Consider the following 27513-nt stretch of genomic DNA (forward strand, 5'->3'; position numbering starts at 1 on the left):
ATAGTAGGCTGACTTTGTAATTGTCTTAATGTGGCTGCTGAAATTAAGGTCTTAGTTTAAGACTACACCAAGGTTTCTAGCTTGGTTTGAACATTTCATCATTGCAGATTGGAGCTGAGCAGTAACCTTTTACCTTTCTTCCTTGGCTCCAAAAACAATCATTTCAGATTTTTCTTTGTTTAACTGAAGAAAGTTCTGGCTCATCCAGTCATTGATTTGTTCAATGCATTTGTATGGGACTATAATCTCCTGGTGATATGGTGATGTCTGCATAGAAGAAATTTGTCATTATGCATTGCCCTGCAGGTTCAACAAACACACGCAAAAGAACCGCAGGCATGACCTGTTTTTATAGAGTTAAACAAACAATCTTGACAATTTTACTAGGTCAGGTTTGTAGTATGTTGCAGAAACACCTGACCTTGATTTTAAGTAAAAAACGTTCTCAGTGTCTCAACAGAACAGACAAACTGAATGACTCATTGAAACCACTTTATGAGATATTTCCAGCACTAAAACTCAAAAGTATGACAAGAGATAAGACCTGCAATAATTTATTGGAGGAAAAAAGGGATCATGTAACAACATAAACGGTCACATTGTCTTTGAAAAGACAATATTTGCATTTCTAACAGACAACGAAATGCTCAACAGAACAATAAACAGGTTCTGTAACTACTTCAAACCAAACCAGCTTCCGCTAGCAGCCAGAGTCCTCCTTACACTCTTTACATCCCTTACATGTGACCTTGTAGACATACAATACACCAAATTAAATAGAATAAACTAATCCAAATTAAATAGCATAAAGAAAAAGACATAAGTTCAATTAAAGAGTTCAAGTTCTACAGCTGCAAGAAAGCATTCCTTTCACAGTAACAGATTCAATTAAAAGGAAAGCACTACAAATGTGGAAAGGAGATTTGAAAGTTAAGCATTTTTTTAACCTTTAGAAGTCTTTACAAAAAAAAAGATCATTCAAGATCTGGAATCCATTTACATTTCAGTGTTGTAGAAACCCTACTGTAGACCAACAGACCTCAAATGTAACATGACTCTCTACTTGTGTGACCCCCCATACATTACTACTTGATACATTTTGAAATCAAGTATTCAAAGCTTTAGAAAGCACTCTTTGCTTGTAAAAGCAGCATTTTAAAATTAAAAAGGAATATTTAAAGATAGCACATTAATTATTTACATCACCAATTACCAGCAGAAATGTGGATTTACCCTTTTTTTTTTTTTTTAAACGCATCTTTCAAGATGAATTATTTCTCAAGTCTTCCCCGTGTTTCAGTCTTTTTCCCTTACAGCAGTTTTCCTGTACAAAAGTGTCAGTGTCGCCTCATAGGGGCGCACTACACAGTCTGTATACAGCGTCTCCACCGTCAAAACCTTCAAAGAGTCTCATCTTTGAAAAACAACTTGATTTAGACACGACGAATAAGTGTGAATTTTTTTGGACAGGCCATACAGCAGCCTCGGTTAATAGTGAATGTCAGTTTGCAGGTTGTCTGTGCATTGTTGATATGGTGGAGGGGTTGGAGAGGTGGTGTTTTTAGAAGGAGAGGATGGTTTTCTGGATGATGTCGACGCATTCCTGCATCTCATGCTCTTTGATGATGAGTGGAGGGGCAAAGCGGATGATGTCCCCGTGGGTGGGCTTGGCCAGCAGTCCGTTGTCGCGGAGGCGTAGGCACACCTTCCAGGCATCATAGTCTGAGGGGAAGAAATGCCAGAATTAGTGACTGCAGGGTGCATATGATTAAAGAGCTTCCCTCTTAAAATCAGTTCAGTGCTGTACCTTTGGTCTCTTTGATAACGACTGCATTCAGTAGGCCTTTCCCTCTGACTGTGTTCACAATGTCTTTGGGAAGTTTGTTCAGCTCAGTCCGCAGAAGCTCTCCCATCCTCTGAGCGTTCTCTGCCAGCTTCTCATTCTCCATCACCTTCAAACAAAACCAGTTATTAAAACAATTTAAAAACAAAACAAAAACAGGAAACAGCGATTTGTTATTAGACTTCAAAAGGACATAACTTGGACTTTAATACTGACCTCTAGTGCAGCCATAGCGACCTGACAGGCCACTGGGTTGCCCCCAAATGTGGACCCATGCTCTCCAGGCTTGATGTTGAGCATAATCTCATCATCACAGAGCACAGCAGACACCTGAGATAAACAGATCAATCAGGTAAGATAAAAGTCACACATCAACTCGGATCTATACTCCTGTAAAGTCAAACTGGACTTTGTGATAGCAAACAAATCTATACAGTGTGACTTACAGGGTAAACTCCTCCAGAGAGAGCTTTGCCCAGAATCACTAAGTCTGGACGGACTTCTTCATGGTCCACAGCCAGCCGCCGGCCAGTCCTCGCCAGGCCTGTCTGCACCTCGTCAGCGATCCACAACACCTGGACAACAAAACACGAATGTTACAGTGGCTTTGAGTTACTGCGAGTTTAGATCTATTAGAACAGCAGATGTCGCCCTAGTTCCAGGATTTTTATTTGACTGATGGGGCCACTATTTCTCAAGCTGTTTGAGGTGGGCCATTAAAAGTCAGGGATTGAGTTAGTGCCAGTTTGGCTCGGTTTGTAGAGCAGGCGCCCCATGTATAGAGCCTACAGTCCAGGAATTGACATGATTAGTCCCGACATGATTTGGTGCATGTCATCCTGCACTCTCTTCCCACAATTCCTGTCCTTCTTAAGCCGCTGTATCAAATAAAATAAAGACAAAAGGGCCAAAAATGATCTTACAAAAAGATAAAGTTGGGATTCTGAATAGCTGTGTAAAGTCCATAAAATTTGAATATTTTTTTATTTACAGCTAGGATTTACAATTTTTTTAAAGTTTATTTATAGAGCTTTCAACACCTTTATTGAGAGGACAGGATACTGGATAGGGTCAGAAAGAGAGAGAGGGGTATTACCATAGACTATAAAAAATGGACGTAATATCTGTGACGTCACACATTTGTTCCTGAGCGCTGTTTTGAAGCCAATTGTCGGCGGGAGCCATATTGGAAATGCTAAACTCAGCCAAACTTCGCCCAAGGTAGTGTGAGGTAAAGAGACGGGCCTTCAACCTTTTCCGCTAACAGCTACAGGGTGCCCGCCTGTCAATCAAGTCAGCCATGCCCTTATTTGGGCATAACTTGCAAGTTTGATATCTTTGAAAATTCTGAGTTCTAAAAAAATTAACCCCTTGACAGAGAAATTAGCTACTCAGACCTTAACTATTTTTTGAACCAGGCTGTAAACATGTTTATTATTGCTGTAAAGATTGTCTTTTTGAATCGTTGTGTATGTGGTTTCCGGTGTTTCTGCAGCCAGCCTCAAGCGGATGCTCAATGAACTGCAGTTTTTAGCACTTCCGCATTGGCTTCATATTTGACCGGAGGTTGCCTCTTGGGACAATGGTGGGAGTTAATTATATGGCTGCCGTCTCAAGGGCTGTAGCCTCGGTCCATGGTGCCAGCAATGTGAACACTGAGCTAAACCAGCACTCTGATCTAGGAATTATCCTGGTGTTGGCTAAAGAGACATCACAGCGGAACAAGTTTATGACATTTTTTCAAGTGAACAAATTTTCCTCACAGTGAGAAATGTTTGACTGCTCTCCGGGAAAAAACTTTTTGGAAGGTAAAGGGAAAAAGAAAAGTTTTAAAATGTTGAATGAAACGACTTTCTTAAAGTAGTTGTGGAGGAAAAATGTATTAAACTAATTTAAGACTAAAGAGCAGTTTACTCTTAATTTGAAATGAGTCGTTTTGCAAGAACATGCTGCTGCATTTGTGCTAAATGTTGTTTTGCAATGTTTTGAATCATTACATTTACTCTATAGGCCATACATGAAAAGCACGGCTCATGGGAAACTCTACAAATACTTGTAAAAACAAACAGCTGTGTCTCCAGATTCACACCGGAGCTCCTCAATCTACCAACACTTCCTTCATACTTGCTTGTTCAAGTTTGAAAGACTCACATTGTATTTGGTGCAGAGTTCTCTGACTTTGGTCAGGTAGCCTTGGTCGGGCACCACCACCCCAGCCTCCCCCTGAATGGGCTCCACCATGAAAGCTGCAACATTCGGGTCTTGAAGAGCTTTCTGGAGAACAAAAGGAAGAACAAAACAGTCAGATGATTTTATCAGTCACTCAAGGAAACCAGGTCAATAAATACCTGAGGCATCAGTCAGTCACTAAGTTCACATGTTGACATAGAAAATGAGCTGTTACAGCATCCTGAGTCCTCCTGTTGACACAGATAATGAGGGTGCTGTGTCGGCTACTTTTGAGGGATCTTTTGAGATATACTCTTTAAAACTTGAGGGATGTATTGATCGATCAAATAGAAGGCTGTGTAAAGTGCAAATGTTTAACCTCACTGATGACACGCTTGAATAGCAGCTTGTCTTTTTGTTGTTTGTTCTCAAAGTCTTGTGAGGGAGATAAAAAAAGCAAGCGCTGTGTGATCTGGCAGCATCCTGCTTGTTGGATCCTTCTCCTGCACATTAACTCTGAGCAGGAATATGATGAAACTTCCACTGCTTGTGACATGATGCTGCTTCTGCGCTCAAAACATTAACTCTGTGCATGCTGTTGAACGCAAGAGAACGCTTAGTCTGCAGTGACTGAAGCAGGAACTCTCCTCTGTAATTTTGGCTTTTTAGAAGGCACACGAAACAGCTGGGGGGAGACATACCAGGAAGAAACTGCTCTAAACTTTAAATGTAACTCCAGGGTGCAGTGTCCCTGAAATGAAAGTAAGAGGAATACCTCCAGTGCAGGGATGTCGTTGTAGGGGATATTCTCAAAGCCTGGCATGAAGGGGCCAAAACCCTCATAGCTGCTGGGGTCATTGGAGCTGGAGATGGCTGCCATGGTGCGGCCCCAGAAGTTTCCATCTAAACAACATGAGTAAAAGGTGGCATGTTTGTCACAGTGTTACTTTAGACAGGAAAGAGAAACTCAAGGTGTCAAACTTTAATATATATGGACAAGAGAAATGGTGCACATGCTAAAGCTGAGTTTAGTCAATTATGATTTGTTATTGTTTTTTGAGTATTTTCTTTTGTTATAACTACACATACATTCTTCTGTATTGTGGTTAACAACCCATCCTTCCTCCACTTTTCTTCTTCTGTGGTTGTTTCTACGCATTTGTTCTGCCCTTGCTCTCTCCTCTTAACATCTTTTTGCTCAGTTATTATCTCAATCTCTCCCCTTATGAATCATATTCTTTTGTATACACTTAGAACTCTTGCTCAAAACAAATCAACTGATTGAAGGAGAACTATGTGACTCCTTTGTGACAGCTGGAATTCCCTGACAGTAAGATCTAAAGATAGACTATTTGTTTAGTCTCCATCTAAACAACACGAGTAAAGGTGGCAGGTTTGTCATTGTTGTCGAGTCACAGCGTTACATTGCGTAGGACAGAGGAACCCAAGGTGTCAAACTTGTATAATATATGAGCCAGAGGAATGGAGCACATGCTAAAGCTAGGGCTAAATTTCATAATCAGAGTCTATTATGATTTGTTATTGTTGTTTGTGGATTTTCTTTTGTTATAACTACACAAAAATCACCCTGTATTGTAGGGATGCACGGTAATGAAAATTCTTGGCTGAAACCGAAAACCAAAAATGAGAAAACCAAGGCCGAAAACTGAAACACCAAAATAAATTATTATGCCAATTATTAGTGGGGAGACCGTGGACAGTTGTAACATTTCACTCCTTGGATTTGAGATTAAGCCATGCTTTTTCTGTTTGTGTTGCACAGGCATTTTCTAGGCAATTTATTAGCAGACAATTGAAGCTAGTTTGTATAGCAGTTTGAACACACTGGGTTAAAAGAGCTCAAAGTTATAGACAGTAATGTCAAAAATGTAACAACTGTCCCCGGTCTCCCCTACAATTGCATTTATGGCTCTGACTTTGTGCCAACCTCACTAAAATCATGGATCTCATTGAACATATCAGACAGACAAAATGCACTTTTGGGCCATTTTCGGTGGCTGAATTTTCAGTGCTTCCCTACTATATTGTGGTTAACAACCCCTCCTTCCTCCACTTTTCTTCTTCTGTGGTTGTTTCTACGTATTTGTTCTGCCCTTCCCTTCTCCTTTTAGCATCTTTTGACTAAGTTATTAGCTCAATTTTTGGTGTATATTTAGAACTCCTGCTTAAAGCAAATCACGTGCCTGGCAGGGAAATTCCTGACGGTAAGATCTAAAAACACACTCTTGATTAAAGCTAAATTTTTCCTATGTTACACCATGTAAGGTAACAAATTAGAACAACTCTAAAACTGTGATGCAACCCTTCATGACATATTATAAATACATACCTGCAAAAATAATCTTGGCCTTGTTCTTGGGAACCCCCTTCACATCGTATGCCCATCTTCTTGCAAGCTTGCAGGCAGTCTCTCCACCTTCAACACCTAACAGAAGAACAAATGTCAACCACGCAGCCACAGAGGATGTTTATATTTTTTACATTGAGCATCACGTGTCCTTGCAGTACCTGTGTTCATGGGTAAGACTTTGTCATAGCCAAACAGGTTGGTGATGTACTCTGCGTAGGCTCCCAGCACATCATTGTAGAACGCTCTGGAGGTCAGGGTGAGTCTGGAGGCCTGGGCTGTCAGTGCAGCAATGATCTTTGGGTGACAGTGGCCCTGGTTTACTGCACTGTAAGCACTCAGGAAGTCATAATACCGGTTTCCTTCTACATCCCACATATAGATACCTGGAGTTCAGAAGAAAAACAAAGAAAAACAAAATTCTTAGAAGCTGCTGATGATGAATCATGGGTCGTTTGTAGAGCTTGAAAGGGAAACTAACTCACCCTCTCCTCTCTCCAGGGCCACAGGAAGGGGATGGTAGTTGTGTGCTCCGTGTTTCTCCTCACGGACGTAGATTTCCTCTGAGGTAAGCGGGCGTTCCGAGCTCAGTTTGGTGGCAGCCGTGGAGGCCGACCGTTTGCCCGAGTGGACGCTGCGACTTAGAACAGGGGCAGCGCGGCTCACGCTGCGGCTGAGCTTGACGATCATTCCTGACATGGTGCTTTGTTGCTATGCCTGCAAACACAAAACAAGGGATGTCAGTTTAAGTTTTAAGTTTTCTATTTTAACAAATGAAGAGTGGAAACAGATATATAAACAACTCCCTGTCATAAACTTGTTATACCTGCTCCTTTTACTGGAAGTAATGCTCCAAACTAAATTAAAAATTACAGTAAATGCTCCTGAATATCTAGCTGAAGCCACAACAGTAGGGCGTAATGAGATTCCACAGAGCACACAGGCTTTGCAGGTCTGCTGAACAACGCTTCTCTTTCAAACACAACACAATAGAGGAGCGGACCTTCGCTGGGAGCAGGTTTACAAAAGCTAATCTCACTGTGAGTGAACTTATCTGTGACAATCCAGACCTTTCTGTCTGGTCCCAACAAGCCCAGTTGAGTCATTTTTAATGTTCAGATGCACTTATTGTGTTCAGTACAATAAGACTCACAAAGCCTGCATTGTGTTGTAATCACAGGTTATGATCACATGTAATATATTGCATGAGTCATTTCATTACGGTGGCCCTTAAGGACAAAACTAATTCACAAAAGATGAAACACTTTTGCAAAGTTGGAGAAAAATTTACATTTTGGAAAACAAAAAGGTTGGTTTATAAAACTAAATTACAAAATCAAAGAAACACTTTTACCAAGGCCAAAACAAATTTACATTTAAGAAAACAAATTTACAAAATCAAAAAAAGAGACAATTTTACAAATGGTGGAACACTTTTACCATTTCTGAAACTGTCTTCCTGCCCAGGGACCACAGATGAAAATTAGCTTATAGCTAAATCTGGCTTGACATTTTTGTTTTGCATGGCCCCTGTCAAATACACTAATAAATACAAAATAAATAAAAATAAATTTACATTATTTTTACTGGAGAGGAAATATAACAAATACCTTAAGGGATCAGGGAGTAATCAAGTGAGGGGTCATTTAGTTTGTTTGGATGGAGAGTAGGGATGGGTACCGAATTGGTACTTTTAAAAGGTATTAGACGCCACAAGCACATGCCAGATATATCTAATCACCTATATAATCCTGTTTCTGTTCATGTAATGTTAAATTAAAACAAATCTGTTAAATTAAAAAAAATTGAGATTTTATTTTTAAACAAATTAACATTTATTACCACATTCCAGCACTATCCACTGGCCTGCACCAAATACATATAACTTTAAAAAATTGAATGTAAATTTGGTTCAGAAATGGTAAAAGTGTTCCGTTGTTTGTAAAATTGTCTCACCGCTTGTAAAATAGTTTTTTTGATTTTGTAAATTTGTTTCCTTAAATGCAAATTTGTTTTGGCCTTGGTAAAAGTGTTTTGCTGATGTAATTTTGTTTTATAAAATGTGAAAAAGTTGTCCAAAATGTAAATTTGTCTCCAAAAAGATAAGAAGATATAGTTGAGACAAAAAGATATTAAGATATGCTTATTTTTTACCTCTTTATTTTTAATTTTAATTGCTGATAACTATTTAATAATTGTTACTTTATAGGCTCTTGTTTGCTTTATATATTTATTTTACACTGTCTACTCTGTTACCGTAAGACTTGAATTTCCCCGTTGTGGTACGAGTTAAGGAATCTCTTATCTCTTAACTTTATAAAAGTATTTAATCTTTTGTACATTTGCTTTGTCCTTCAGGGCCCCCGTAATGAAATGCAATGTGTGACTTCAGATGGGATGGTAAAGTTAAGGGATGGTAAAGTTATCAGAAGCTGAGCCACATAAAGTCTTCAGCTAAACCTGCTGGGACTGCGGTTTCAGGTGGATAAATATTTTACAAGACATTTAGAGTAGAAGAAAAATTCCATGACATCACATGCAACATGATAAGACAGGTACAGCAGTGTTGAAATAAAAAGGTTTCTTGAGTGGAACATGAGTGATCCAGTACTTTGCTCTAGACAATCAATAACCCTGAACAGTGAATAAATACACACAGCAAACAGAGAGCACCTGGACTAGTCTACACCATGCATGGTCAGTGGACCCATGCCAGATATTCGTGCCACCTAGACAACATGAATCCTGCTCTTGACAGATGATAGGTCGCTGGGGAGCTGCCTCCAAAACACACCCACACCATTATGGCAAGTAGCTAAATAAAGACCCAAACCCATCAGATGATAGTCCCCTTACTAGCCATGCATCTGTCAAGCCACCATGCATTATATAATACTGCATCATCATGACACATACTAATGACTGAAAGGTCTTCCTTGTTTGAAACTCCTTACTAAAACGATGCAAGAGAAGGATAACGTGTAGGTGAAATGTTTGTAGCAGCCTCCATGACACCAAACATACATGTCTTCAAGTTCAGAGTGTCATCATGGTCTAACAAAACTGAGCAGCTTCGCTTCCTCTAGTTAGCTTGCTAAGATTAGCACACTCCTACTCTCTTTTCTAAACCTCAGCTTGAATAACATTAAGGAAGCCTTCGTCGAGCAGAAGTGAAGAGACACAGGAGAGAGTAAAACAATACCCGAAGGAAGTGAAGCGATGCTGAAACACTCTTGAAACAGGATGATGTCTCTCCCTGTCCAGCGGTAGAAGTACAAGCAGTTGGTCCCCGCCGCGGCTTATATTTATAAAGGTCTGTAGCGCGTGCAGTGTAAAGCAGGCTGTGGCCGTTACGTGCGTGCTTACGTCAGAGGGCACGCCTTCATGTTGCAACACTTTCCCAGAATTGCAAAGGCACCTTAAAAACCTGTTAAAAACCTGTTAAAAACCTGTTAAAAACCTGTTAAAAACCTTAGAAATCATGTCAGACACATTACATTCATTATTCTACTATTATGAAATTAATTTACTACTCAAGCACGTGTTGTGCTGTTAACACCAGGAAGCTTTGGCATCTTAATGACTCAGAATGTAAACGATGACTCACATTGCATTCATTTCTCCACTAATATGAAATGAATGTACTACTAAAGCACGTGTTGTGCTGTTAACGACAGGATAACTTTCAATCAATCAATCAATCAATCAATCAATCAATCAATCAATCAATCAATCAATCAATCAAGCTTTATTTATATAGCACCTTTCATACAAATCAAATGCAACCCAAAGTGCTTTACAGCTATTGAAAAACGAGAAAGAAGCAGAAATGAAACAATGGCAAGACATATTAGGGGACAATAATACTAATAAGAAAAATAGTGTTAATAAATACAAATTAAAAATAGGAACAGCAAAAAATGAAATAAAATAGAGACCAATGCACACCAAAATAAAATATGTGTTATTAAAATAAGTTAAAACATAAAAAGTTAAAATAAATAGATTTTAAAAAGGGTAAGGATAAAAGTTGAAAAATAAAACCAGGGCTAAAAATATCAATAAAACTGAGTAGATAAATAAAAATGTAATAAATGAATGGATAAATACATAAAATACAATAAGATAACAGTTAAAATTACTAAAATAATAAAGCAACATTTAAATCAATATTACAGTAAAAGGTAAGTAATAAAATTGTTAAACCCTACATAAAAGCCAGACTGAATAAATAAGTTTTTAGTTTACATTTAAAAGTCTCAATATCTCTATCGGCGCCTCTAAGATGGCAACTTTGGCATCATAACACCCTACCTGAAGATCTTAGGGCTGCACAGAGCATCAACATTTTTAAAAGCAAACTACCTTTTTATTCTCGCTTTTAACTGAGTTCTATTCTCATAACAGTTTTATTTATGTATTTATTTATTTATTTATTTATTCATTATTTATTTATGATCTAGTTCAAATTTTAGTCACTTTTATTCTGTTTTATTTTTTAAAGTATAGCATCTTATTTTCTTTTAATGGTTTAATATTAAAGTGTTTTATTATCTCAGAAATTTATTTTATTTTGGTGATTTTAATTTCCTGTGTTGAGTTTGAAAACATCTTATTTTACCTCCAGTGTTTCCTCATTAAGATATCATGAGAGCGTTTCCTCAGTTTGTTTAGCAACTTCTTTTTTATTATTCATTTATTTTATTTATTTTATTGTTATTATTATTATTGTTCCATAAAGTACTATTTGTACTTTTCTTTTCTTTTTTTATTCATTTCTTTTTTCTTTTTTTGTTTGTGTTTTGGTTTCTCCTCTCCCTTCTTATTTTGATTTTATTTTACTTCATTTATTTTTTTGTTTTTGATTAATCTGGATCTTTTTATGGAGCCTTTTTAACATCTGGTAAGGGACTACGGATGTAAAAGAGCATTTTGGTTAAGTCTGGCATATTTACAGAAGTGTTATTTAATATGCATGGTCTTTTTAAATGATAAATAAATCAATAAATATTGTGTTCTTAACCTTAGGATTGTGGGATGGGTTTGGGGTCGGGGCTGGGGGTGGGATTTTTTTCTTAATTTATTCTATTTTAGGTTGTTTTTATGTACAGCGCTTTGGCTTACAGTGACATTGTATGAAAAGCTCTTTATAAATAAAGCCTGATTGGTTTATCCTAATGTCTCAGTTAGAATGTAAACGATGACGACACGTGTAGGTACAGAGAAGATTCCTAATATTATGCGCATGCGCCAAGTTACCGAGTGTCGCCCATAGACAGTTTACCACAGGTCCTTTCGCCATGGCTGACAAAAAGTGGCCAGACTGTGCAAAGAATCTGAAAGGTGTCATTTTGGACATGTGTGGTGTTTTGTACGACGCAGGGGAGGGTGACGGTGTCGCCATACCAGGTTCAGTGGAAGCTGTGAGGAAGTGAGTGAACACTTAGCGAGTAGTTTCGGTCGTAGCTGCATGTTTTCTCCTAACGCATGTCGTGCGTACATAAATGTCAAACCTAATACAGAAAAGCGCACGTGCACAGTGATTGTCTGTAAGGGTAGACTCCTGTATGCCTGTTAATGGTTAGTGTGCACGTTGCTGTTCGAGACAACTCGCTGTCATTGTACTGTCACAAGCTGTCTGCTCCATTCAAAACATGACTCCCCCTCCTCCTCTTCTCATTTAAAGGCTCAGGACATCTGACCTGCAGCTCCGCTTCTGCACCAATGAGACGCAGGCCAGCAGAGAGAAGTTCGTTGCCAAACTGGGAAGACTGGGTTATGACATCTCCGTATCTGAGGTCTTCTCTCCTGCACCTGCAGTCGTGGCTGTCCTGAAGGAGAGAGGGTTACGGCCCCACTTGCTGGTTCATGATGGTAGTGCTTCAAACTTTTAAGTTACAGTAACTATTGCACTTGATCCCATAGATAGTGCATCTTCTAATGTTAAAGGGATATTTCAGTTTTTTTTGAAGTGGGCTTGTATGAGTTACAGTACACTATTACTCCTGTTAGCCACAATGCGTGCCGGTGAGCTCTTCCCCTTTAATGAGAAAATTCACAGATGACTGGCAGGCAAGCTAGGCTATTGTCTTTGCGGACGGGGCCGCCTATTTCGCGTAATTTCGCCAAAGTTGCCAAAGTTGCCAAAGTTAAGAAAATATGGTCCAGGCACTCATCACGGTGCAAATGCATGCACCAGTAAAAAAAATTGGAACTATTCAGTTTGCCGTCAGAAACCCCCTTTGTTTTGGCACTATATTCGGATGCACCTCACAGACCGATGTCGTTAAAGTTGCAGGAAAGTGAGTTTAATTCACTCTAAAGACCGATACTGCTACTTGATCCTGCTACATGCTTGTCGATCCAAACAGCTGATCGGCATGTATCCGTGCTCATGCAGCGGAAGAACACCGGTCTGCGAGGTCTGTCCGAATAGTGCCAAAAAAAAGGGGGTTTCTGACAGCAAACTGAATAGTTCCAATTTTTTTTACTGGTGCATGCATTTGCACCATGATGAGTGCCTGGACCATATTTTCTTAACTTTGGCGAAATTACGCAAAATAGGAGGCCCCGTCCGCAGAGAAAATAGCCTAGCTTGCCTGCCGGTCATCTGGGAATTTTCTCATTAAATGGGAAGAGCTCACCGGCACTCATTGCGGCTAACAGGAGCAATAGTCTACTGTAACTCATACGACCCCACTTCAAAAAAACTGAAATATCCCTTTGAATCAACAATGGACAGTTAAAGCTGCTGTTGGTAGCCCTGGAATAAACATCAGTTCAGGGAGGGATTGTGAATGTCAACACTACCCCTTCACACCAGTTTTCCCTCTCACTACACCCCTCTCCCCCCTCTCTGCTCCTGTAAGCCCTGCCCACAAACAGATCGTAGTGCAAGTTCAATCAGGATGATGTAGGAGGACTAACCAGGAGATTGGTTCTGATTGGTCAGAGCTGACGGGAGCGATTGGAATTTATAGATTGCTGGATAAAGAGGCATAGGAAAACACAGAGATCTTGCCATAATCTCAAAATACCTCACTTATTAATGGCTGTTGATGAGTGTTATGACTTTTTTTGCCAAACAGCACATAATAAGTACAGTTTTTTGAAAGATTATATGTAAGGGTATCACTTTCAAAGAACAACCCAATGGTTCATAGTATCCATGTTTGTTCCTTTCCTGCAGGAGTGCTTCCTGAGTTTGACACCGTTGACAAAAGCAACCCAAACTGTGTGGTGATTGGAGACGCAGCTGAAGCGTTTACCTACAAGAACATGAATGATGCTTTCAATGTCCTTACATGGCAGAAGAAGCCATTGCTGATCTCTATGGGCCAAGGGTAAGAGAATATCAGTAATCAGTGTCACATTCTTTCTTACAGGCAAAATGTGTCATATTTACAGAGAACTAAACAAACTTCTGTCCTCATAGGAAATACTACAAGGAGACAGATGGTTTGAAACTAGATGTTGGTGCTTACACGAAGGCTCTGGAGGTACATTAGATGCATAATTTACACGAGTATATCTATCAGTAACAGCAGTTTAGTAGATATTAATCATGGCTAACTGTTGTTAACCCTTGTTCTCTTCAGTATGCCACTGATTCAAAAGCTGAAGTGATTGGAAAACCTTCCCCAATGTTCTACCAGACTGTTCTCACTGACATGAAGTTACACTCACATGAGGTAGGTAGACAACAGATGAGTTTAATGCTCATTGTGCAATACTACACACCTTGATCTCAGCCAGAGAGAGACACATCTAGCTTATCTTTGCTGTGTGAATTATTCCATGCTGTGACTTCTTTTAACCTTCAACTGTAGTGGGTGGTAAGCCAGGAAACTCAGGGATACTCTTACTGAGGTGGAAGCATTCGAAAAGGAGGGTTTGCCCTTTACAGACCATGCTCAATGTTACAGCATTGGTCACTGTGTTTTAAATGACAAACATGGAGCAGTCAGCGTCTACAGGGATGTATCCAAGAAATAAAAACACTGAAATTCTAAAAAACGTTCCTCAATCAACGGCATGAATAGTTTCAGAATTACATCTACAGGAATGTATTGGCAGCTAAAAGAGAAGTGACATAATTACATCTCATGAATGGCTATTTTAGGTTATTTTTTTTAAGTCTGTTCATAAAAAAGAGGAAAGAAGGGTCATCATTTCAAACAAACTTTGTTCATTGTCATGTTACTTGTCTTGTATAGTGGTAAAACTATATACTTCATACAAAGATGCACAAAGACACACATATTCTAGCTTCATTTTGTGTTTTCTCACATAAGTGAAGAACATAAAGCTATATCAGTACACTGTTAACACTGCACTCACTTTTTTTCCAGAGACACAACAGTACAGTTACTTTCATATGAAAGTTCATTTTATGAAATCAAGTTATTTGAAACAAACCCAAGTCATTGTAGTTTAGTGGGTTGAATTGGAATCAGAGGTACAAGTCAAGGTCCAAGTCATCCACATTAAGCTTTACAGGCATAATTAAAGAACAGTAAGTCTGTCATCACAAGTTTCAAGTTATCCCAAACAAATCCAAGTGTGGCATAAATCCAAGTTCATGGGATTGGAAACTGAAAAAGTTTCCGTCAGATTGCTTTGAAGCCAGAATAAATACCCCACAATTTTAAAGGCGTCAGGTCAATGACTTAAGGGATAATGTATGGTTAGCAGGTTGTTATGGGAAAAAGAATGCCAACAGGGGGAGACAAGACTTATTACCCAGCTACTAACTTAAAATACAAACAAGTTGTCAAAAAACATTGATTAAAAAATCATTTTATTGATTTAAAGTGATTTATGTACACAGTTATAAAAAAAACAGTCTCAGTGATTCCACGTCAGTTAGAGTCCCATTGTAATGGATTCTCATCTGCCTGTTGCCGTCCAATCTGAATCAAGCATCTTACACAACTGGAAGATCAGTAAGACAGCCGGGTAATAAAACATCTTAAAGTCTTGGCTCACAAGCTCTTAAAGCTTCTTTCAGAAACTTTCATTTGATTTTAGCGCCCCCTGTGGACAAAGTATTAATCCCTGATTTAACCCTGCACATGTGAAAGTGGTGGGTTTTTGAACAAAGAAATCTCATCCTGCTGTCTCCAAACAATGAAATATATGATCTATCAAGAATCTTTGACAAGGACAAAGTTAACAGTTGACACCTACCCCGCCACAGCAGCTTCAGACACTACAAATAACTCTAAAAGTAATCAGTTTTTGCTCTGATGGTCTTGTTGGCTTTTGTAGGTCATAAAGAGGCATCAGTATTAATTTCAGCCTATTTTATAACCAGCTGAAAATTCCTCACAGGAGCTTTAAGTTATCTGTAGATTAATTTGTGATCAATTGATTCAGCTTTTAGTAGGTACATTTTTTTTTAACAAACGACAAAAAAAGCCCATCCAACAGTTTCCACAGCTCAGAATAATGTCCTCAAACGCCTCCTGCGTTTCAACCAACAGTCCAAAACCTAATTAATTTTAATTTACAGTAATGATTAACAAAGAAACACAACAATTCCACACATTTACAGAAGAAATCTGCATTTTTGGGGGGTTATCTTTGATTGAAAAATGGCACAATTGACCACCTCAGAAGTAGTTGATTAAAAACTCTCTATTCATCTGTGTACTGTTCAAGTTTCACCTGCTGAGGCTCTATATTGAAAAAATACAACAGAATTACATTTCTTACATTTAACCTCCATGAGTTCACACAGGCGACTGACACTTGATAGAGTCTCTATCCTGGAACCAATCACAGAGCAGAGCAAGGACGCACCCTCCTGTGTTTTTTTTGTCTCACCCTCAGCAGGTGTCTGAACATGTGTTTAATGTCTCTCCCGTGGTATCAGCTGATCCCAGAGTATCCTGAGAGGAACGATGGCGCTCTATCACCCCAGTCAGTCCATGCTTTTCTATTTTTGGGAGCTGGGAGGTTGCACTTTGAGAGAGCTGGGTTCATCTCAGTTCAAGTTCTGCAAATTTCTCTGGGTTTCTGTACCTTGAACGTGACATGAATATGTACATAGATGCGCCTAAAGCTCCTTAGTTGCTTTGATGCAGAGATGGTGCAAAACAGAAAGTCCCTGTTCATTGAGTCACTCACTAAATAATCAGAATGAAATTACAGTGTTATCTCTTTCCCAGTTCCTGAGAAGCCTCCTTTTACAAAAACATGCACCCCTCTCACAGAAAAAACAGCTAAACCTCCTTTAAAAGATCCAGTTTATTCAGAGCAGCTTAATCATAGTACCTCCTCTCCTTACCATGTCAGCCACTTATAAATCACTAATTCAGAAATCATATTTTTGAGACTAAAAGACCTACAGTTTTAGTCTCACTTTGAGTCTTATTCTATATTACCTTATTCAGTTGCATACCCAGTTCATATTTTAGTCTATATTAAAAAGTCATATACTTACTTGTTTTGAATTATTATTATACATATGTAGTGTTTATTAACTTTATTTTTAATTTGTATTTATTTATTCATATATTGTGGACCAATATATCATTATTTCTGTTTTTTTCTAGTTTTTTTTTTTTTTTTTTATTACTTGTATTATTATTTTCTATGTAAAGCACTCTGCTTTACAAATAAAGTCTGATTGATTGATTGATTGATTGATTGATTGATTGATTGATTGATTGAAAAGTCAGTGTCAGGGGTTTAAGTTTTTGTAACAGGCACTGGTCTGTGGACAGGATAGCTTTTAAAAAAAACAACAACTTTATTTATAGCTTTTTCAGAAGACATAGAACATTCAGAAGGTTAACAAAGAAGAATATACCCACCTTCCCCCATCCAATTGTACGAAAACAAAAAAGCAGAAAAACAAACAAACATACATACATACATACATATTGCTATGGTCATCCTTTTGTGCAATTATATTGTGTGATTAAAAGGCAAAGGCATTAAGGTGTCATGTGGGTCCTCTAAGAGCTGTGATGTAGTCAAGGAAGGGCTGCCATACCAGTTTGAATCTGGTTGTTATGCCCAACAACTCATATCTGATCCTCTCCATATATAAGGTACTGGAGAACTCTGTAAGCCAGGCCTCAAAGCAGGGGAAAGGATAGCTTTCAAAGAAACTTTAGAGGGAGGAAGGGCAGGCTGAAATGGATCTTCCAAGCTCGTGGTGCTGAGGTAGTAAGCTAAAAGAACAGGAGGGTAAAGTAGCAGCACTCTTGGTGTAATAAGAATGATTATTATGCATGGCCAAATGACAGATAGTAATGCTATCCCTGATGCGTGTTTATGATTGTCCTTGGCGTATCACGAAGGACAAAATCAAGCCAAGCTTAGACCCCCCCCACCTCATGTTGCAGTGTGCACAGGCTGTTATTGTTATTTTTAAGTTAATGTGACGGTTACATTTGTGCACAAGGGCCAACAAAACATTGACACATTTACAGAGCTGGTACACAGTTGCATAAGCTTTTTGTCTTCACATTTTTGTGGTCCAAACTTAACTTGCTAGATCCAGGTGCGGCTCAGTGTGGAGTGCTTTGTTGTACCTATGAGCTGTTTGGTGCAGCTTTGGCACAGCATCTGGATACCAATCCAGAAAATCACTTCATGTGCAAAAACAAAATCAGTGAGTCAGTTGTTCTTACTAGAATTCATGATTATATCCACTTCAAAAAAAAGCATGAAAAGAAAGAGAAAGAAGGACAACCAAACTCATAGTGAAACTCACAGTGGAGACCTACGTATATGAAGGACTTTAATTGCAAGCATCGTCATATCGTCAAGAAAACCTCTGGTCTAGTTTTATGGACACATGTCAAGTTTGTGGTTTCTCCAAGGAACAAAGTGTTCAAACCAAACAAGGCATGTTATGAGCAGTGTGGAATAATACAAAGAGATGTCATTATGTCACGTGGTGATTAAATAGGCAGGTGGCCTAAAAGCACCCTTTTTTTTGCCCCCCCCCCCCCCCCCCCCCCCCAGCAACATTAGCACATCACCACCATCAGTGGTGTTGGAAAAATTAGATAAAAAAGTAAGTGGTTTTTTTAAAAAAAAATTTATAAAGTTATATTTTTTGGCCTTTTTTGCCTTTATTTTATAGGACAGCTGAAGAGAGACAGGAAATATGGGGAGTAGAGAGAGGGGAAGACAAAGGGGATTGGTCGACAAGCCGGGAATCGAACCGGCAACCCCTGCGACGAGGACTGTAGCATCTGTATGTGGGGCACTACAAATAAATTAATAAATTAATAAATTAATTAATATAAAAAAAAAAAGTGATCGCATGATTCAGCCTGTTGCAGTGATCTGCTGTTGCGATAACAATGTTAAAATTAATCAAAAACACTTACTTTTTTATCAAATTTTACAACACCACTGACGGTAAGAGAACCTTCATAGCGCTGTGACTCAAAATCCGCGTCAACAAGCATGTCCGGATGTGTGCATCACTTTTAAGTGTCCTCTGGAAACACTTCCGTTGTGTTTTGGTCTTTGCAGCGCGTTTTCTAAATGCTGCACATGTGTTGTCAAACCGATGAAGATGTTTGCTTGTGTTTTGTCTTTTTGCATGTGTCTTCTTAAGTTGCAATGCTATGAGCTCTCAGGGCCACCGTACCAAACCCATCTTCTTTAGCAAACAAAGATCTTTGTCCTATGTATCCCCCCACACTCATAAACCCCATTGTAAAGTGCATGCCATCAAACTGTAGGCACTTCCATCATTATCACATTATTGTCGCTCTTCTGCTGAACTATATGAAATGATCCCTCCTTTCATTCTTCTTGTGTCTGCGTTTGCAGGGGCTGATGATCGGCGATGATCTGGTGAGCGATGTAGGCGGAGCCCAAAACTGTGGAATGCTTGGTGTACAAGTCAGGACTGGAAAGTACAGGTAAGTGGTGTCCTGAAATTAGTGAACCATTACTTCGTTCGGTGGCATAATCTGCCAAACCTGAACACAACTCCTCAGTGAGCAACAGGTCAAGCTTTTCTTTAACCATGCCAGTGAGTTCCCTGCTGAAGTATGCTTAACCCTTGCAGTCCTGATCACATCCTGTGCCTTCACAGACCCAGACCAAGAATTCCCTTGTATAAGTGCTCATATTACATTGAACTACACATCTGTTGTTTTTATTTAGGGTATATGAAAGCCTATCAGACATTAATAAAAGTATGGTTAATCTTTAATTTATGTTTCAGAGAGCAGTAACTGTTTTTAGTTTAGGTTTTACACTACTCATTTTGGAGAAAAACCTCCACAATCACACAATATCATGTCCTAGATTACCTAAAATATGAAAGCACAGCACGCAAATCTTTAAACATTATACTTATCTTTTCAGCAAGCCTCTTTTTAAGCAAACACAAGAAAATTACGGGTTAAAATGCACTTTCTATAACATATGAATCCACTTTGATGGCATTTTAAAAACCAGGATGAACAAAAGCGATTCCCTTGCCTATCAGTAGAGGGCGCCCTCACACCAGGGTTGTGAACCAAAGCTTCCACCATAAACACACCATCTTCCTGTGAACCAAACCACCCCCCGTTCTCCAACTCCTCCAGATTTGTTTATTTGATTGGGAATCCTCTGAAAATAACTTTATTCACTCCACATGTTGACTGTTTCTCTCCCACAAGGTCAGAGTCACCAAAGATTTATGATCCCATATCTGGAGATTACTGAGGCACCCTTCACATGGTGTAATTACTGAAACATACGGCTGAATATTTTAGAAGATGTATGTGGTTCTTATGGCTTTAAGTAAGGAGGAAAGATACTAGGAGGATGAGGAAACACTGTTGTAGAGCCATACATGACATTATGGAGATTTTTGAGTAATATGACCTCAGCACAAAGTTTAATTGTGTACTTAGGAGATAATTAAGGAAATTGAATCCCTAACATTTACACTTTTACACTTTTAGATTTCAAACACAGATTTATAAACTTAGAGCAGCAGAAAAACAAGGATTTTGATTCCTCTCAAGTTAAAGCATCAATAGGGAAATAAAAATGTACACTGACACCTCCAAACTAAGCTCTCTTTGCTGAACACTAATAAATAAGCCTCAATAATTAGTACTATAAGCTGCATTTCCTCTAATACTTGGTGGACAGAAGCTAAAAAGCTGGGGGCGCCATTGGCCTAGTAGTCTAAGCGCACACCCCATGTGTAGAGGCTACCGTCCTTGTTGCAGCGGTCGCAGGTTCAACTCCCGGCCTCTACCATTATTTGCATGTCTTTCCCCACTCTCTACTCCCCCACGTTCCACATTGTTACGCTGATGATACTCAGCTCTATCTCAGCACCTCACCATCCACCCAGCTTCCCCCTCAGTCTCTGGTCAACTGCCTTCACACCATAAAAGCCTGGATGACATCTAAACTCCTCAAACTCAACAGTAAAAAGACGGAGCTCATGGTTGTGGTCCCCAAGCCACTGCACAGGAAGGTTGGAGATCTCCTCCTCCATGTGGATGGCTGTTCGATCTCCCCATCTCCTGAAGTCCGCAACCTGGGTGTCATTCTTGACTCCACCCTCTCCTTCCGTTCACACATCAAATCAGTCACAAAGTCTGCCTTCTATCACCTCAGGAACATCTCCCGGCTGCGTCCATCTCTCTCCGATTCAGTTGCCCAGACCCTCATCCATGTATTCATTCCCTCCAGGCTGGATTACTGCAATGGAGTCCTGTTCGGGGTACCCAGTAATGCCCTGGACAGGCTCCAATACTTGCAGAACTCAGCTGCCAGGGTTCTCATGCACACCAAGCCCTGGCAGCACATCACCCCCACTCTCATTCACCTCCACTGGCTCCCTGTAAAGTAATGCATCATATAAGCTCCTCCTCCTCACCTACAAATCCCTGCATGCCCTCTCTCCCAATACCTGGCTGACCTCCTCGACCAACACACTCCATCCTGGAACCTAAGGTCTTCAGATCTGGGTCTCCTCTCCATCCCCCGGACTAAGCTGCGGACCTTCGGGGACAGAGCATTCAGTGTGGCAGCCCCTACTCTGTGGAACTCTCTCCCTCCTGACATCCGCAGCGCCCCAACCCTGGACAGTTTTAAGAAAGCAATCAAAACGCACCTTTTCCTCAAGGCCTTTCCCCGTTAGATATCCCCACCTACCCCCCAGACCCCCTACCTGACCCTGTGAAGCGACCTTGGGTTTTCTTGAAAGGCGCTATATAAATATCAGTTATTATTATTATTATTATTATTATTATTAATATTATTATTATTATTATTATTATTATTATTATTATTATTATTATTATTATTATTATTATTATTCCCTGTCTCTCTCCAGCTTTCCTATCCAATAATCCAATAAAGGCAAAAATGCCCCAAAACATAACTTTAAAAAAAAGAAGTTAAAATGTTGCATCAAATGGACATATTCATTCCGGCATTTAAACTTACAGATGGTACATAACGAGACAGAACAAACACAAAAAAGTTAACTTGTTATTTTTGGAGGACCTCAAACCTCCTCCTCCCTTATATTCTTAAAACTGTGTTTGGCCCTAACCCACAGATTAGTGTAAAGAGCACCACGCCGGATGACCTGCTCCAATGCCTAAAACCGGCATGCAGGTCTTGGGTCATGTGACCACGCTGAGTAATCTGCTTGAGCATCAGTCGGCTCTAATCCTGCACTAAGAGCACAGTCACCGAGTGTAAGAGCTGTCCTCTGTCAGAGCACGGTTATTCCTGTCTGTGTGACACAAGCATGTGGCCGTGTGTTTCCACTCCCATGTGTGTGAGGGTTTGCGAATGTTGCTGGCATGTCTGTGAATGTGTGTTACATGTACACTCTGTGCTGGTAAATGAGTTCACAAGCAGACAGTATGCAGTGTTTTCACTTAGAAGCAAGTATGTGTATTCTCAGCGGACTCTGCAGAGTTTACGAGGTTTATGTGACTCCATTTGTCTCCCAGATACTTGTTTCAGCTATGCACTGACGCTTGTGTCACTTTAAACTCTATTACAGTTCATCCATTTTTGTTATTTTTTTGCTTTCTTTGGAACTGGATAAAATAAATGACAGTTTCCTGCAGAAGAACATGTCTCCAACAAGTGTTGTCTTTCAGCTGTGGTTATCTTGATCAAATGTTCTGATGAGTAAAAAGCTCATGTCACAAAACACATGAATACACAGCGATACAGCAGGCAAATACCCAACTGGTCACATAATTGCTTCCCTGTAGTGCTTATCAGCCCCTATGAGCTCTTACAGTGCAGTGACGCTGTCTTTCTTTTGCTCCCTGCTACTTGCACAGCAGGTGTGGAGCTAAAACTTGTCACATATGCAAAGAGAGAGAGAGAGATTTTCTACTAGTTTATTGATAATCTTAGCAGGATGGGGGGAAAAACGCTTAAAAAGTCATCCAACATTCTTTGGTGGGTGCCCAAGTGTCGTCCACGTCTGGTAATCACTGGCATCAAATCCTCAACTGCAAAATTTTCCCCCACTGCCATCATGTCTAAACGATTCTATTCAGCTACAGCTACAAGAGACATAATGTCGTCAAACAAGAGAAATGTATAGCAAATGGTGCCCTCTAGGGGTGAGAATTGATACGATTTTATCAATGCCAATGCCATTGTCGATTCTGCTTATCAATCCAATTCCTTATCAATTCTCCTAACAATTCCTGAGGGTTTTTTTAAGGGGAAAAAAGTAGTTCTACACAGTCTTTCGCACCAAAAGGAACCATTTTATTTTTTCCAAAATTATGTCTGCACAAGACTGAACATGAACATATTCAACTTGAACATACTGAATAATAGGTTGACCTCATTCTCGGCTACGTGTGTCTGGACGTGGCCCCTGGAGCCTGGATGAAAAGACTTTGAATTTGGAGAGGAAAAACGCTTTTCCTCCGGGGGTCATCATGGAGGTATTTTACCTGCTCTCGGTGCCTCATTTCGGCCGCGTGAGCCTGAGGGAAAGCGTCCCGACTCCGAAAGAGAGGTAGGCGGGGGTCCGCATCCCCGATGCAAACATGTTTACATGGAACCCTCCTCCACTTCGGCCCGACGCCAACCCCAAGCTTCGAGGCCGAGTCCGAGTCGACAAATGCTTCAGCATATTTGAGGTATTTGCACCTAAGAGTTCTGCATCACAGAGTGAGACTTAATGCAACTTACCGCGACGTGATGTCGTGCTGGGAAATGAATCGTTAAGAAGAATTGATAACATTTGAGGTGTACAATTCCAATGGAATTGATCAATTGGAACCGGTTCTAAGTCGGATCCAGTTTTCGATTCCAACCCCTAGTGCCCTCTGCTGTTTGAGAACAGGTATTGCAATTCATTTTTAATCTCCCTGATAAGAATGGTCCCTGACGGGTACTGACTTCAACTGTCTTGCCAAGTACTGTTGCATACCTGCCCACGTATTATTGATTTCAGGTGTTTTCAGTCATGTTCATTGACAGTAGTTCAATGATCCGGCACAGTGGTTAAAAATCTCCAGAGAGAAATAATTAGAATAAAGAATAAGTCCTTGAAAAGCTTTGTGACTTTAAATTTGGCGTCCTTCTTTAGCCACAAGTCATTTTGTGAAGTTATTCCCCCCAAGTATAGCTGCTTCAGTCCACTGTAAGAGCTATTATTATAAGGCAGATCAACTATTAGCAACAACAGCTCAGTCAAGAGGTGGTGGACCATGCAAAATGTCATAAAGTTGGACAAACAATTTCTTATTTGTCTTTATTTGTTCAGGTTGTCTGTCATTTGTTGCATTGCTCACTATGCAGCAAAACAACATCTGAAAGGAAAAGTAGCACATCATCCGTGCCAGGGGATTAATGAAATCGGGATGACCATGCACAATGCCAAATGTCAAGTGTAATGGACTTTTGCTTAGATAGCACTTTTCTTGTCTTTCCAACCACTCTAAGTGTTTTTACACTACTTGTCACGTTCCCCCATCCACACCATGGCAGAAGATGCTATCATAGGGGACCGTCAGTATTAACTAGTACCATTCATACACATTCACACACCGCTGACTATGTCATTGGGAGCAATTTGGGGTCCAAAGTACACTTCAACATGTGACAGCATGAAATGAGAACGAACTGCCCACCTCCAAATTGAGAGACGACCCCCTCTACTACTGAGTCACAGTCACAGTGGTCCTGCTTTTGTGGCGTAAATCAGACAGCTACTGGACTCTGGACTGCAGGATGAAAAGACATTTTAATCATATGGATGCTTCCAACTTTGTGGTTAGGAGAAGGCCCTTTGAGTGTACCCCAGAGCACAAACCAAGGTCCACAGTTTGGTTCCATGAGCTGTGGGATGAACTTGATTAGCTGGCACACAGCCCTGACCTTAACCCCACAGCACACCTTTGGGAGGATTTAGAGCATGTATTCAGAGCCAGGCTGTCACGTCCAACTTCAGTACCTGACCTCAGTAATGCTCTTCTGGCAGAAGGGGCACAAATTGGCACAGACACATTTAAAGTCTTGTGGAAAGCATTCTTGGAATTGTGACAACTAATGCCAATGGTTTCAGGATGGGATGTTTAATAAGCTCATATCAGGACGACAGTTAGGTGTCCCCTGGCTTTTGGCCATGTTTTCTTTCTGCATTATCCTCTTTGTGTAGCATTTGCGTTATGGTTCTGTGTGAGAGCGAAGAACAGACATTTGGATTTTGGATGTCAGCCACAGAAAAGAGCCAGCAATAAGTGTATTTATCATTTTCGGGTTTATGGAGCCCCTTGGCTGTAATTCCCTCGGTTAACATCAGCTCAAAACATCCTTAGATCCTTCACCTCTTAGACCTATTATAGTTTATACATTCCCTGAGAACAGGAAGAAAAACTGTGACAGCAACAGTGTTTCCATGGGACTGTGAGCGAGGGAGGCAGACGTGAAATTTAACATTTTTCAGCAAAACAGGCCCTGTGAACCCGGGCTTGCTGGGAGCGGCTATAAACCCTCAGTCAGATCTCTGAAAACACAGCTGTTTCCAAGTCAACCAGATGCTGAGCAGGCCTCCGGCTTGTGGAAAACGCTGCTTCAAATAGCCCAGGCCTGGTGACAAGACAGGAAGGGAAAAAGATACAAATCACAGACAAATCTAATCATATCAGCTTATTTTAAAGATTTTGACTTATTCTAGATCTATCAAATGCTCCCTTTTTGTATCACTGTCTTTGGTAAAACATGATTATATGAAAAATAGGACAACCTGTCTTTTTTATGTAAAGTGCATGAAATGTTGGTTATCATTAGAATCTGTCAATACTGTCCGTGTCTGTGAGTTTTAAATACGATATGAAATAATACTGCTGTGTCTGGTGCCTAAATGTACACATCTGTTAATTTGGTAAGTCAGAGAGATTGTTTCAATGGATATAACTTCAATCCATGTCCTAGTTCACCTTGCGGCATAAGCTCAAGACCGTGCATTTGAAATTTTTTAAAAAGGGCCCAAATAGTCTCCACCATAGACTGTAAATAAAAAGGTCTCCACAGTTAGCTAAAGACGGCCGGACAGCTAAAGCTAACAATGACTTTGTTAAAGGAAGCAAACAGGTGAAAAAGTATGCTGCTCTTCTTCACCAGACAAGCAAGCATCATCAATTTGCTTATGGCAAGTAACATTAATGCAAGAAACATGAATAGGTTTAGGTCTAATATTTGGTAAGGCAGCAGTGGCAGTCAGTGTTAGCTAGCTATCGTACAGGCTTGCAGCAGAGCTGACATGTGGCTCTTGCTCATAGGCTAAATGGTCTTGCCTCACTGGCAGATGGTTGGGATGATCAGTGTGTGTCAGGCTGCATGCCGATCAACAAAGCATGATTTTGTGTGGCTAATCAATCCCACCGTTCTGTTCTTAGGGGGAAAAAAATAGTATAATTTAGCAAAAGAACCCGATCATAATGACATGAACCATTTTAGAGATATAATTCTTGGACAAGTATTTTCATTTTAAACTTAGACCTACAGTATGTCCCATTTGTTTACATGGAGAAGGTGGGCTTTAAAGGGATATTTCAGTTTTTTTGAAGTGTGGTCGCGTGAGTTACAGTATACAAGTGCTCCTGGTATCCACAATGCGTGCCGGTGAGCTCTTCCCCTTTAATGAGAAAATTCCCAGATGACTGGCAGGCAAGCTAGGCTACAATTCTCTGGGGACAGGGCCGCCTATTTCGCGTAATTTCGCTTTTGTTACGAAAATATGGTCCAGGCTCTCATCACGGTGCAAATGCATGCACCAGTAGAAAAATTGGAGCTATTCAGTTTGCCGTCAGAAACCCCCTTTGTTTTGGCACTATTTTCCGACGCACCACGCTGCATGAGCACGGATAAAAAACTCCCTTTTCTGCCAATTTAAAAGATGGTACGTACTTGTCTTTATCCTGGCTGTTCAAACAAGCAAACCTCCTGTAAGGCAGGGAACTCTGGATGATAAGTGATGCAGACTGGAGCCGTATGTGAGCCGCTGGTATCCTCTGATTCAGAAAGGTCCTGAAGTATTGTTGTCACTAAGTCCCACTCCTGACAGCAGAAGCTCTCTGGGTTCGTTGGCATGAACTCACAGTTTACACACCGGCACCACCAGTTAACGTGGGATCTCTCCTGCTCACTCGTTAGCACAGAACTTTCCCCCCTCTCTTCTTCGGTACGTTTCAGTTTTAAGCTCATGTAAGAAACATTGGGTTTGTGTCCTTTTTGTGGCTGCTGTGCAGTTATTGACCTAACCTTGTTTTTTAACCACTGCTCTCTGGCCTTTTATCTCCCCCCTGGGGATAAATAAAGTATTTTGAATTGAATTTAGCACCCCCTGTGGAGAAAGTGGTATGCTTTATCTCTTTAGTGATCTTCCCAGTGCATGTGTAAAGTAGACATTTTTTTGTGATGAATCATGTTGCTGATGGTTCAGTTTGCTTTTGTGGGTCATAAAGAGGCATCAGTGCTATGTTCGGTCAGTGAAATAACCGAGTAAATACTCCTCACAGGAGCTTTAAATAAATGAATGCATGTTGTTATTAAGTGAAGCAAGAAGGTTTCATGTATAGCTGCCCATTTTCATTTTATGTGCGCTAAAAATGTGCTTATTACGTGATTTTGATGGCTCCGACAGATTAAA

At 40.1% G+C, this 27513-nt stretch overlaps 2 protein-coding genes across 2 annotated transcripts in view; one reads left to right on the forward strand and one right to left on the reverse strand.

Moving 5' to 3' along the window:
• Nucleotides 1-538: 538 nt before the first annotated feature.
• On the reverse strand, nucleotides 539-9710 carry oat (ornithine aminotransferase). Its single transcript, XM_034708457.1, has 10 exons — nucleotides 9583-9710; nucleotides 6866-7097; nucleotides 6542-6766; nucleotides 6363-6458; nucleotides 4788-4915; nucleotides 3995-4117; nucleotides 2290-2418; nucleotides 2060-2173; nucleotides 1808-1952; nucleotides 539-1722 (listed from the first exon to the last, which is right to left on the reverse strand). Exons 2-10 carry the CDS (start codon nucleotides 7077-7079, stop codon nucleotides 1562-1564), a joined length of 1335 nt encoding a protein of 444 aa, XP_034564348.1. The 5' UTR covers nucleotides 7080-7097; nucleotides 9583-9710; the 3' UTR covers nucleotides 539-1561.
• Nucleotides 9711-11576: 1866 nt separating this feature from the next.
• The window catches only part of lhpp (phospholysine phosphohistidine inorganic pyrophosphate phosphatase), a 42567-nt gene continuing 26630 nt past the window's right edge, over nucleotides 11577-27513 (forward strand). Inside the window, exons 1-6 of the mRNA XM_034708780.1 lie at nucleotides 11577-11811; nucleotides 12067-12254; nucleotides 13570-13723; nucleotides 13816-13879; nucleotides 13979-14071; nucleotides 19185-19276. Coding sequence (XP_034564671.1) covers nucleotides 11681-11811; nucleotides 12067-12254; nucleotides 13570-13723; nucleotides 13816-13879; nucleotides 13979-14071; nucleotides 19185-19276 — 722 coding nt within the window. The 5' untranslated portion in view covers nucleotides 11577-11680. The remainder of the gene's footprint in view (nucleotides 11812-12066; nucleotides 12255-13569; nucleotides 13724-13815; nucleotides 13880-13978; nucleotides 14072-19184; nucleotides 19277-27513) is intronic.

Source organism: Notolabrus celidotus, chromosome 18, assembly GCF_009762535.1.
Source record: "Notolabrus celidotus isolate fNotCel1 chromosome 18, fNotCel1.pri, whole genome shotgun sequence".
Classification (NCBI taxonomy): domain Eukaryota; kingdom Metazoa; phylum Chordata; class Actinopteri; order Labriformes; family Labridae; genus Notolabrus; species Notolabrus celidotus.